Source organism: Puccinia triticina, chromosome 4A (genome assembly GCF_026914185.1).
Source record: "Puccinia triticina chromosome 4A, complete sequence".
Taxonomy (NCBI): Eukaryota; Fungi; Basidiomycota; class Pucciniomycetes; order Pucciniales; family Pucciniaceae; genus Puccinia; species Puccinia triticina.
The window spans coordinates 1,042,453-1,054,479 of NC_070561.1; the positions used below are offsets into that span (position 1 = coordinate 1,042,453).

Sequence of the window (12,027 nt, forward strand, 5' to 3'; positions counted from 1 at the left end):
ACTTTCAAAGTCGGCTAAGAAGGAACTTGTCTCGCGAGACAGATGGATGACTGAATGTTTAAAGTGAAAGATTTTACACACCACCTGTGGGCACTCCTATCCGCTACCCTAGAGCGGAGCCCCCCGGGGCAGATAATGAGCGGTAGACCATACATTCACCTGCCAAACAAAAAATCCCCGGGATCCCTCTAACTTATCAAAGTCCCTCCCGATGCGGGAGGTCGGAGTTCGGAGATCGGGTGGTGGTACGGGGGGTAGCTCATTTGGGTGGAGCTTAAGTTTGGGTGGTGGCGAAGCCACCCCTCCCGCAGGGAGGGACTTACGGGCTATCGCACCATTTGGGTGGGAGGCCATCCACCAAAAAGTGATGAAAATCCACACTTTGAATTTTCCAGCCTGCAGCTTCAACGCTGTCCCTCCCATTATCGGGAGTTAAGGTGATACAGATGTTGCACATTTTTTAAGCTCATCAACTTATCATCAAACCATCAAGTGATTTTTTGATGGATTTTTGAAAAAGGTTGCAAGCCTCAAGGCCACCTCTTCTTGGGCGGTGCCTGGCCCCGCAGGTCCGAGCGGGGAAAGTTTCTTTCCTCTTTATTCTCCTTCTCTTTTCTGTTCGAGTGACTCTCTTCAAAAACGGAGTCGATAGAAAGACAGACAGGATGCATTCGCATCCATCCATGGTTGGAACCTTATATGTAGCTCGCAAAACGAGTGAGCTACTAACTTAACTAAGTCCCTCTCTATGTGGAGGGGGGACACCGTCCCGCAGGGACCCTCCGAAGGAGGGACTTATGCGCTATGTCGCCCCTCTTGCCTGAGAGCATCAGGAAAATTGAGCTCTTTTTTCAATCTGCTGTATAGCTGCCATCTCTTATTGGGTGACTACAAAGTCGCCCAACAAAATGAGGGGCTTATCCAGGAGAATCTCTGTGTCTCCTTCTTGAACTTGTGAGGGCCTTCAATGTTTGGTTAATTGTGTGTTTTTACAATTTTGTTTGTCCAAAGAGACTGAAACAACAAATCCTGTATCAACTGCCACATCTCATGGAACAAAGATTCTGCATAAAATACAGCAGTTGAAATGATTAATCAAAAAGCATAAAGAACCATTGCTACTTTAATGTCTATACGCACTCATGGGCTACAGTCATTGAAACAGCATAGTATGTTTCAGCAGTGAATACAGTTTGAATGTGTGGAAGTGCCTGGAATTCAAGTGTAATGCCCAAGAGGAAATAAAAAATCTACACATCAGGATAGTGAAGGCAGCTGATGGGATGGAGACAAAAAAAAATAGTAGGTACATGGGGACCGCTTGCGTGGTCCCAGAAATGAAAACTAGAAGGAAAAGCGTCCAGAGACGAGTGCGTGAGGTTGATTATGAAAAATTGCCCACCAAAAGCTGAAATGCTCTCAGGCCACGGAGTCGACTTAGCACGTAAGTCCCTCCTTCGGAGGTCGCTGCGCTCCCCCGAGGAGGGAAATTAGCTAAGTTAGAGTGAGCTAGGACCCTGGCAACCCCCTATAAATGGGCGGCATGTAAAATCCCCAATTTTTCCAAAATTCATACATTTTCATAGCCCATTCATACACGTTTCATGTGTACCCTCAGAGGATTTCAAAAAATTTCATACATATTTCATGCCTACCATTTTTTTTCCGCGGGAGGGGGTGCAAGCCTGTTTTTTTTGAAGCTACCCATTATTTCTAGCTTCAAGGGCGCCGGTGTGGTATGCTTTACGGTATCCCATATGCCAAAATCAAAATTTTCTGCTTTTCTTTCTTATTTCTATTAGTTTCACTCTTAATCTCCCTTTTCCTCTTAGAAATCACTTAATACTCCTCAAGATTCAGCTTCTTGGGACAAATTTACCCCTAGTCTTGCTTTACAGAACACTCATAATGGTACTCATTCAGAAGTTACATACTCTTACACACTCACAACACCCCTTACAACCTCAAACAGTTACACAATCCACATTTACAACACTTAGTTACACACACGGTTACATAGATAGCTACATACATACTTACACACAGCTGCATCATCACTTACACACATACAGTGTACACATGCAGGTACACATGCAGGTACACATGCAGGCACACATGCAGGTGCTAGCTGCATGTAATAGCTGCATGCAATAGCTGCATGTAATAGCTGCATGTAATAGCTGCATGCAATAGCTGCATGCGCTAGTGGATTTTTGTTGCATAACAACAGCAGGTGACCTGGTTACAGCATGACTACACTAACATCCAGTCCTGACCAATCACACCTCCTGATTCAGCCTGCAGGTCATAACCCATAATCACCTGTACAGTCCTGACCAATCAAATTCACCCATTCAACATATGTACTAGCCAAAAACCCTCATGTACCTAGCTAAAATCTCTCATGTGGAGCTCCTCTGGAGCTAAAATCCCTCACCATTGTCTATAAAAGGAGGCTCTCCTCCCCTGTTGTAACTTTCCCCCAGCAGACTACTAGCAGACTACTAGCAGACTACCTGCACTCAGTTTCCCCTACAACAAAGTACACAACTGCTCACTCCACAATATATCAGTCACCCTATATTTTGGTTTTACATACATTACAAAACACTTACATACGAAATAACAACTCTACACAACACTCACATTACATAACACAAACCTCTGAGGGGTCCTCTTTGACCAACTATCACCTGGTTGAAGTCCAGACTCCTCACTCATAACACATTTTAGCAACTTCATCGCACCCACTTTATAACAACAGTTATCTTTTGATAACACCCCACTATCACTACATTAAACCTGCCAATCTGAGATTGGTGGGCTTGTTTTAGTGTCTAGTGAACCAGGAAAGGCAGAGGTTTCCTCATACATCCCTTTCCGCACTCAGCAAAAGGTTCTCAGGAACACTTTTGAGCTTTACACCGGTGCACATGAAAAAACATGAAAATAAGAAAGACAATGTCTTGAATTACTGGACTAATCTAACTTAGCTAATTCCCTCCTTGGGGGAGCGAAGCGACCTCCGAAGGAGGGACTTACACATTATGTGGACCCCGCGGCCTGAGAGAATTATGACTTTTGGTGGGGACTTTTTTAGAATCACTCACCCTCATGAGCCTCTGCACCATTTTTGAAATTGTTTACATTTCTGGGATGGCCCAAGCTGTCCCTATCTTTCTACTATTTTTTCCCATCCTCAACACCTCTTGTTGAGCTGTAATCAGAGCTGTAACATCATGCATTCCAGATTCTGTACAGTGCAACATGTGTGATACGGGATATAGCCAACTAGATGAAGTTGCAAAAAAAGACATTTGAATTTCATTACATATCCCTAAAAATAGGACAATAGGTGGAACGATTCTCCTTGATGTTCTGCATGTTTTGTTCCCCTACAACTCAATTGCACAATGTGATGTGATGAAGCTACACAGGATTGAAAAAGGCCAAGTTCATGATTCTCTCAGGCCGCAGGGTCCACTTAGTGTATAAGTCCCTCCTTCTGAGGGTCCCTGCGGGACGGCGCCCCCCCTCCACAAAGAGAGGGACTTAGTTAAGTTAGTGGACTAATGTTGAATGAATACAATCAATCTTTTTTTTTTCTTTGCAAGAGCTTTCATATGTAAGAACTCTTTTTCCCAGTGTTCCAAGAATGAAGGTTGAGACATGGCAAGATAAAAAAATTCATCAACCGGAAATGTCATCAACAAATGGCTGGGCGCGCACTTCGCGCTAAATTGGCACCAATGAACAAATTTGACTGTTGACCATCCTGTCAGGTCCTGCCAAGGGGGGGTTGAGAGGGAGCACTTGGTGACTCCTGGCTGGTCTCATACATTTTTTGACCATCCTGACAGGTGCTGCCAAAGGGGGGGGGGGGGGGTCGAGAGGGAGCGCTTGGTGGCTCCCAGCTGGTCTCATACATTTTCATTACTACCCTCCCTTCCCTGAGGAAAATCTTATACATTTGAGGTGCCTACCCTTATAAATAGCAAAAAAAGGCATTCATACCATTTTCATGTGTACCATTTTGTGATTTTGCCAAATAATTCATACATTTTCATGCCGCCCATTTATAGGGGGTTGCCAGGGTCCTAGTGAGCTACAAGCCTTTGAACGCCAACCAGAGTTTCCGAGATGCTCTCAGGCGAGCACCCCGACATAAGTCGTAAGTCCCTCCCTGCGGTCGGTGGCACTCTGCTCCCCACTCAGCCCCGCAGAGGAGGGACTTTGTTAAGTTAGGGGATCCCTGGGCTCCTCGGGTTCCCCAGCAGTCCCCCAGCGCCGAAAATTTTCCAAGTCCCCCACCCAGTGCGCCCGCCAGTCCCTAGCTTACATGCATAACGTTGTACCCCCACCCACAAGCCTTACACTACACATCACACCCCTTACATTCGAAATCACACCTCTATAACACGACACTTGCCACTCGGCCATCCTCGACACAACAACAGCTCAAGTCCGCGACACGCAAGGTATGTATCAATTTGGCACCACACCCACCGCTTCTTATCATAAGCTGACACTACAATGAATCCATCACTCCGCACAGGATACCTACCCAATCAAAAATGTACTCAGGCGGATTCAACTGGAAATCTAACGCACCCCCACCCCTTGGCTCCTTCCCAGCCGCCAACCATCAAGCTCGTTTTCCGTCCACGCCTAGCTCGCAGGGTCATTTTTCACCCGCGCCTAGCTCTCGTGGTCTCTTTCCTACTGCGCGCCATGCCGATGGTCAACTTGCCCTTCTCCCAGGAGCACCACCTGCCGCTTCTTATTCTTCCAAGTCCCGTGCTATTCCCTTGTTGCTTCAACGTCCTCTTCCAGGAACCGGTCAACCAGCAGATTCTTCTTATCACGTTCATCGTAGCACAAACATAGATCTAGCACAGCCAAACCAGACTCAATTGCATCCTCCACCCATACACACCCGAGAAAATCTACCAACATCGGACACTACAACACACCATCATCAGTCCAACAACCAAACTAGATACTGTCCCCCTCCGGCGCGCACCAACCCAGACAACTTACCCACCCCAGCATTGACGCAAATTTCACAGTCAAACAACCCAAACTCATCCCGCTTAAATGTACCGCAGCACAACCAGACTCAATCACACCCTCTACTCCAACGCACCCAAGGTCAATTACCAACATCGGACACCACACCGCTTTTTCAGTCCAAAATCCAGACTGGGTATTGTCCTCCTCCCGCCCACGCCCAGCCAGACAGCTTACCAACAGCAGATTCCGCGCAAAATTCCCAGTCGAACCACCAGAACCCATCCCGTACTGCAGACAAATTAGAAGCTGATCTTCTGTCCAAAATCAACAGTTTCACAGCTGCCACCAGCGGAATTACTTCTTGTGGTAGGGGTAGAGGCCAAGGATTGCGCGGCGGCAGAGGAAGCAGAGGAGGGAAAGTAGTAAGAGGCGGCAGAGGTTCAAGAGGCGGGAGAGGCAGGGGTGGTCACTCGAATACTGGCAGCAGAGGGGTTTCCCCAGTTGAAGAGACGCCATCGCAGAACACATCTTTCCTTCCTTTCAATAACCTGGAAGACAACGAGAACGACGAAGATACTCCTGCAAACAACGAAAATACTCCTGTTGAGAGGCAACAGCTTGAGCCTCACATTATGGATGAGCTTCAAAAGCTAGAGTTGGACAAGCTGCGTCGCCGGGCCGTGAAATATGCTCACTATAAACGTCTTGTCCCTGATGATTGGATCAAGTTGAGTAAAGCATACTTTCAATATCAGAAGGAAGTTTACTTGATTATCTGCAAGCGAAAACTCCATGTAAATCCTCCTCTTGAGCATCTAGGGCTACTCTCTCGGATCAAAGGATCGACATGTTACAACAATTTTTGCAAGTATGATGAAGTGGCAAGCAAAACATTCACCGATTGTAAGTTTTTATCTATTTTATGGTGATTGCTACCTGAACAAATGTGCTTGCTAACTATAGTATTGATCAGCTTCTATCCACGTCAACGAGCGCATGAGCTTATGCGGACTAGAGCTTTGGGATGAGCTCGACCAAGAAACACAGGACATGTGGAAAGACCGGGAATTTGTTGAAGCAAAGAAAAAACTACTCAGTCCAGCGGAAACTGAAACTCAGCCTGACGATATTGGTTCCTTACCACTGAAAAGGAAGGCACACTTCAAAATTCATGAATGGGCCAGGAGGATGAAAAAGGATGTGAGTAGTTTATCTGACATTCTCTTCTGCTTATCTCATTGAATGTGGTTTGGACTCCACAGATGCAAAACTTGAGTACAGCCCACAACTTGGAAGGCTTTTTCGTAATTGTACCAAGGGACCCAGAATCCGGCTTGCTTGTTACTGGTGGTAGTCTGCTAGGGGACCAGTTTGTCGACATGATTAGCTGTAGGGTTCCCAATCCTTGCCCAAGTTTTTATTCGTTTGTTAGTGGTCAGGCGGCAATCCAGCAGATATCGGGAAAAGAACCACCCGCCCCAGTCCAATCAAAGACTTTGAAAACTTCCAAGCAAGGAAAGAAAGGAGTCGAAAACCCAGAGGATGCTTATTCAAACGGTGAGTTAAACTGTTTAGTTTAGTTCTCGGTGCTCATTTCGTTTGTGGTTTGTTTATTTCTTGCTGATGGTTGTAACAAATATGTTCAGGTGACAAATGTGCTAATCTCGATGCAGTGCGTGAGCAGTTGGCAAAAGCAATTTGTGAGCAACAAAGAACATCATGACTTTGGCTGATTTTGTGATATTTGTATTGAAAAAATATATTCCTTTTATTGGCTTTATGGTTCAGATGATGCTACCCATGGTGTACATGATAAAGGTTTGCCGGGAACCCATACGAAAAATGTTCTTTCCGAGTTGGATGTTATATTGCAGGTGAAGAACAAACCCTGTGGGGTCACACCAGAGGAATTTTGTGGCCGACTCACAGACATGAAGAACAGACGCCTAAAGCGAATCCTCATGGTGTTAAAAGAAGGATGGGTTGAGTTAACAGGCCCACCCGTACCTCAAGTTGAAGAAAATGGCTTTGCTTCTATCGGTGGGGCTATGCTCAACAGCGACAGTGATGCGAGTGGGAACAGTGCAAGGAACTCGGGTGCTCCAGACAAGGAAAGAACGGTCGTGCGGGCTGGATCAAAATGGAAGAAGCCAGCTAAAAAAAGGCATTACGGAAAGGCATACCAAAAGGCAAGGAGAAGTTTTCCGATTCTAATTTATCTTGGGGTCGGGGCAAGAAACGTAAGACACCAAGTTGCGATAGTGCAAGCAATCACCTGCGCACTGCAAAGAAGCGGCGATTGGTCATCAGTGATAGCAACGTTGTAACAGCTGCGTTGCTTTTTGTAGGAACTACGACTTTATTACTAAGAACCAAAACCAGAAACTAAACAGATAAAGGTAAGAACACTGATTGAGACATGGACCGGAGAGAGAGGAAAAGATGAAATACAAACAAACCCTGGAGCAATAGTTGATAATGAGAGATGGACAAGATATTGTGGTGGAGTAGGAGATGTCGGAAGAGAACTGAGATAATAATGAGAGTGATTAGTGGATCAATAAGGAGGAGACACGATGAGCAAAAGAAACAAACCCTATTTTATAGGAACTAGAAAGAACAATATCAAAGGGAAGAACGAGGTGATACGATCTAAGACTGAGAACTGGAGAAATGGAGGAAGGTTAGTGTTGATGTCGATGGCGGAAGGATTGGAGCCGGAGAGATGATCGACAAGGAAATGCAGGTGCATTTCTCACCAAGTTGGGAGCCACAAAGGCTGTCCAGAGTTAAGGCTGTCCCAAGAGAGCAATAAGAAAGGTCGGTCCGTAAGGGCCGAAGAGATCAGTCTTGATGTTGTTTTTGATGGAGGTGAGTTGATCGATGAGGAGAGGACGGGGAATGAGCAGGTTTGGGTTGATGAGGAAGTCCGATTAGGTTAGGTTGATGATAATCCTAGTTGTTACAGTGTGCTGCGATATGCTGCGCGGTGCGCGTTGGGCGCTCAACTAGGACTGACAGCCGGAGGATTCAACACTTTTAGCGCAGCGAAGCGGTTAGCGCAGCGTTTTTTTTTTGCCGCTGCGCTAAACGCTGCGCTTACCGCTTTTTGTTTTCCTGGGAAAAAAAAGATAATTTTAGCGCGCTAAAAAAAGCGGTCACGTAGCGCTGAATCACTGCGCTTCAGAGGTAGCGCAGCAGTTTGAAAAAGAAGAAAGAAAATGGTTTAAATCATGTTAAAAGAGGTTTAACATGCAATTAAATTCCGCTATCCGCTAATTTAGCGGATAGCGCAGCGGATTTCCGCTTCCGCTGCGCTAACGCTAATTGCCCTGGGTGGGTAGCGGTCAACCGCTGCACGTAGCGAGTAGCGCAGCGGTTTTTTCAACAGCTTCCACTACATGCCTCTGGGACATAGCGGTGTGACCGCTGCGCTGCGCTAAATGACAGCTTTTTTTAGCGCAGCGCAGCGTTTACAACGTTGGTGATAGCGAAGATGATGATACTGATGAAGACTTATGAAACTTAAGAAGAAATGTAAGCACGATTGGTCTGCTTTTTAATCTCAGCATCTCATGGTGAATTTTTAAGCTGCATATTAACTCAAAGTTGACAATTGATTTCCTCCTACTAGCAAATTCAACACAATTTCTCTTCCATCTATTGCTCAGCTATAGTGCTATTTGAAAATTTTCTTTTTGTTTACTTCAGATCCATTGTGCTCCAGTTTTGTCTCAGTTCCACAACGGCCTCTTCTTGTCTCCTGATGCTTTCAGCCATTGATAGTTTGTTCTTTATAATTCCTGACCGCCTTGTTGAGTTTAAAAACTTTGCACATATGTAGGCAATGTGTAAAATCAGGCATTTTGTGTTTTGTCTTTTGGAAATAATCCGCTCCGGCGTAGCACCTATCAGAGCTGTTCAGCCTGCCAAGCAACACCCGGTCTCTCAGGTGAATTGTACATATGTACCAGCTCACGTAGCACTTCACTAGACAAACAGTTTTCCGGCCAAAACCATGTACCTGGTACCGCACCTGGCACCGCTGCGCGGGTGCGCGGCGGGTGTGATACCTGCCAAGCAGTGCCGGGTACTGCCCCACGGGTAACAGTTGACATTCTCTAAGGCGCAACATTGCAATTCTTATAGTAAATTGCTATTCTTATAGTAAATAGCAAATGCACATGCATCATTCTAATGCCATTATTGAATTCAGCTGAAAGTAGCACCAAAGCAAAACAAACTTGCCCAAAATGGCACAGTTGATGTACAAGCAAACCAACATGAAATTTCTCTTGTTTCATTGTGACCTAGGGCTATAGTCTTGAGATTCCTGATATATTAAGACTGCCTTTGTTGTGTTATAATCAAGCTTGATAAATAATGGGTGTTTTGTGAAATATTAGAATCATTCCTGCTAAAAAATTTAGTTTCACACAGAATTGATCTGAATTTATCACATTCAATGATAATGCTAAGAAATGGGGCCTAACTGAGGATCACTCCCTCATTCCAAATTTATTTGCTTATGAACAAGTTTTCATCTTTTTCTAAGCAGTATGGGTTGTATTTAAAACCAATGATTTGCTTATGAACAAGTTTTCATCTTTTTCTAAGCAGTATGGGTTGTATTTAAAACCAACCATGATAAGCTCAACCATTTAAAAAAGGGGGTTGAGAAATCGACTCCCAAAAATTAAAAAATCGACTCCCAAATCGAGTTTACGTCGCGCGGACCGCCGCGCGATGTCTGTCCCGGGTCCCCATGACCCAAAATTGACCCGGGGGCATTTTGAGAGTCGATTTTGTAATTCCGCGATCCCAAACGGGAGTCGGAATTTTAATTTCGCAAAAAATGCTGGAAAATAAAGAAAAATTTATACCTCCGCACTGGGGCACCCAAAGCCCCCCAAAATTTTAGAGCACTCTAAATACACTCTCTAGAGCATATTTTAAGCTTCACGGCATTAGCACACCTCAGGGAGACCCTGTGTAGCCGGGGGCAGATTTGGCGGATTTCCTACTAACGCAATGCGCCATGTCCTGAGATACGGTGATCCAAATGCCCCCAAAATTCTACAGCACTCTAAATACACTCCCTAGAGAATATTTTAAGCTTCACGGCATTAGCACACCTCAGGGAGACCCTGTGTAGCCGGGGGCGGATTTGGCGGATTTCCTACTAACGCAATGCGCCATGTCCTGAGATAATATTTTTGCGGTCTGTATCGGTAATTGTAGATAGGAGGGCGGGAAATCCTTTGAGCTTACTCAGTTTTTTTTATCTCTTCTTGATCAGAAGATATAGAGGGTTCAAGTGAGGATAAGTAGTAGGAAATCTGCCAAATCCACCCCCCCGGCTACACAGGGTCTCCCTGAGGTTTTCAAATGCCGTGAAGCTTAACATATGCTCTAGAGAGTGTATTTATGTGGCAGAAAAACTTTGGGGGCATTTGGATCACCGTATCTTAGGACATGGCGCATTGCGTTAGTAGGAAATCCGCCAAATCCGCCCCCGGCTGCACACAGGGTCTCCCTGAGGTGTGCTAATGCCGTGAAGCTTAAAATATGCTCTAGGGAGTGTATTTAGAGTGCTGTAGAATTTTGGGGGCATTTGGATCACCGTATCTCAGGACATGGCGCATTGCGTTAGTAGGAAATCCGCCAAATCTGCCCCCGGCTACACAGGGTCTCCCTGAGGTGTGCTAATGCCGTGAAGCTTGAAATATGCTCTAGAGAGTGTATTTAGAGTGCTCTAAAATTTGGGGGGCTTTGGGTGCCCCAGTGCGGAGGTATAAATTTTTCTTTATTTTCCGGCATTTTTTGCGAAATTAAAATTCCGACTCCCGTTTGGGATCGCGGAATTACAAAATCGACTCCCAAAATGCCCCCGGGTCAAATTTGGGTCATGGGGACCCAGGACAGACGTCGCGCGGCGGTCCGCGCGACGTAAACTCGATTTGGGAGTCGATTTTTTAATTTTTGGGAGTCGATTTAAATTCTCAACCCCCTTAAAAAATCAAACTGGAATACAAAGAAAAATTGATGATTGGTTTTTCTTTGTTGTACCAGCTCAGGATCTGAAGAAAAGTGAATCAAAAATTTATAGAAAAGGGGTAATAGAAATAAATTGTTTGTCGTATGCATTGCATTAAATCCGGCTTTGTAGGTTTATGGTGTTCAAAATTGCATAAGATTTTTTTACATAAAAGCATAAGCTGCAATTTTGGCTGGGAGATGTCACTTTAAGTTTTATGTACGCTGACATCTCCCAGCCAAAATCACATGTTATGCTGTTATGTAAACACATCTTATGCAATTTTGAACACCATAGTTGTGAATCATGCAGATCAGCTTGGCAAGACTGATCATTTAGATTCGATCTACGTGGAGCTATGACGTATCTGTTTTTTCGATGTCGTCATCGGAGTCAAGCGGAATTTGTCTTTATGTTCCTCTCTTTGGTTCTTGTCTTTCCTTCCTTCTTTTCTCTCTCTCCCTATCGGGATATTCTTTCTTATAGTTTCTCATCATCATAAATCTTATCTGAGTAATTCATTCTCACGAAAACAAACAAACGATCAACAGATTATCTTATCTACTTGACCAAAAACTATAAACCATAAAAATCCTAGTTCTACTAGTCTAGCATCCGGCGAACTATCTTCTTAGATAGTTTCATAGGCTATGAAATCCCGTGGATTTGCTTGAGTATGGTTTTCATATTGATGCCAATTCCATCAGGTCAAGTGGTTAAGTTGGTGATCCACATGACAGACCGAGCTGGTTGTTGTTCCTCAGGCTCTAAGTTCTCCGATTCATCTACAGTTGCACCCGAATCCATCGCCGAGGTTGAGAGTTCTTCAATGTTTTTGTCCTCAAGGCCAGTTCCTAGGACCTTTAATCCTGCCTGAGCTCCAAGATTAATGATGTGTGCAATACATCCAAGGAGCTGATTCTTAGTGTTGAAGCCCGGAAATTGAAGCTCAAGGTCCTTCGCCATCTTGTTGTTTG

The 12,027-nt window shown here is 44.8% G+C and overlaps 1 protein-coding gene across 1 annotated transcript; it reads left to right on the plus strand.

Annotated features, from left to right (window-relative positions):
• Positions 1–4,574: 4,574 nt before the first annotated feature.
• On the plus strand, positions 4,575–8,796 carry PtA15_4A111 (uncharacterized protein; the record flags this gene model as incomplete). The annotated part of the gene is made up of 6 exons (XM_053167962.1): positions 4,575–5,916; positions 5,987–6,213; positions 6,276–6,570; positions 6,660–6,713; positions 6,802–7,253; positions 8,725–8,796. The coding sequence occupies 6 exons, from the start codon at positions 4,575–4,577 to the stop codon at positions 8,794–8,796; spliced, it is 2,442 nt and encodes an 813-aa protein (XP_053019218.1).
• Between the last annotated feature and the right edge of the window lie 3,231 nt (positions 8,797–12,027).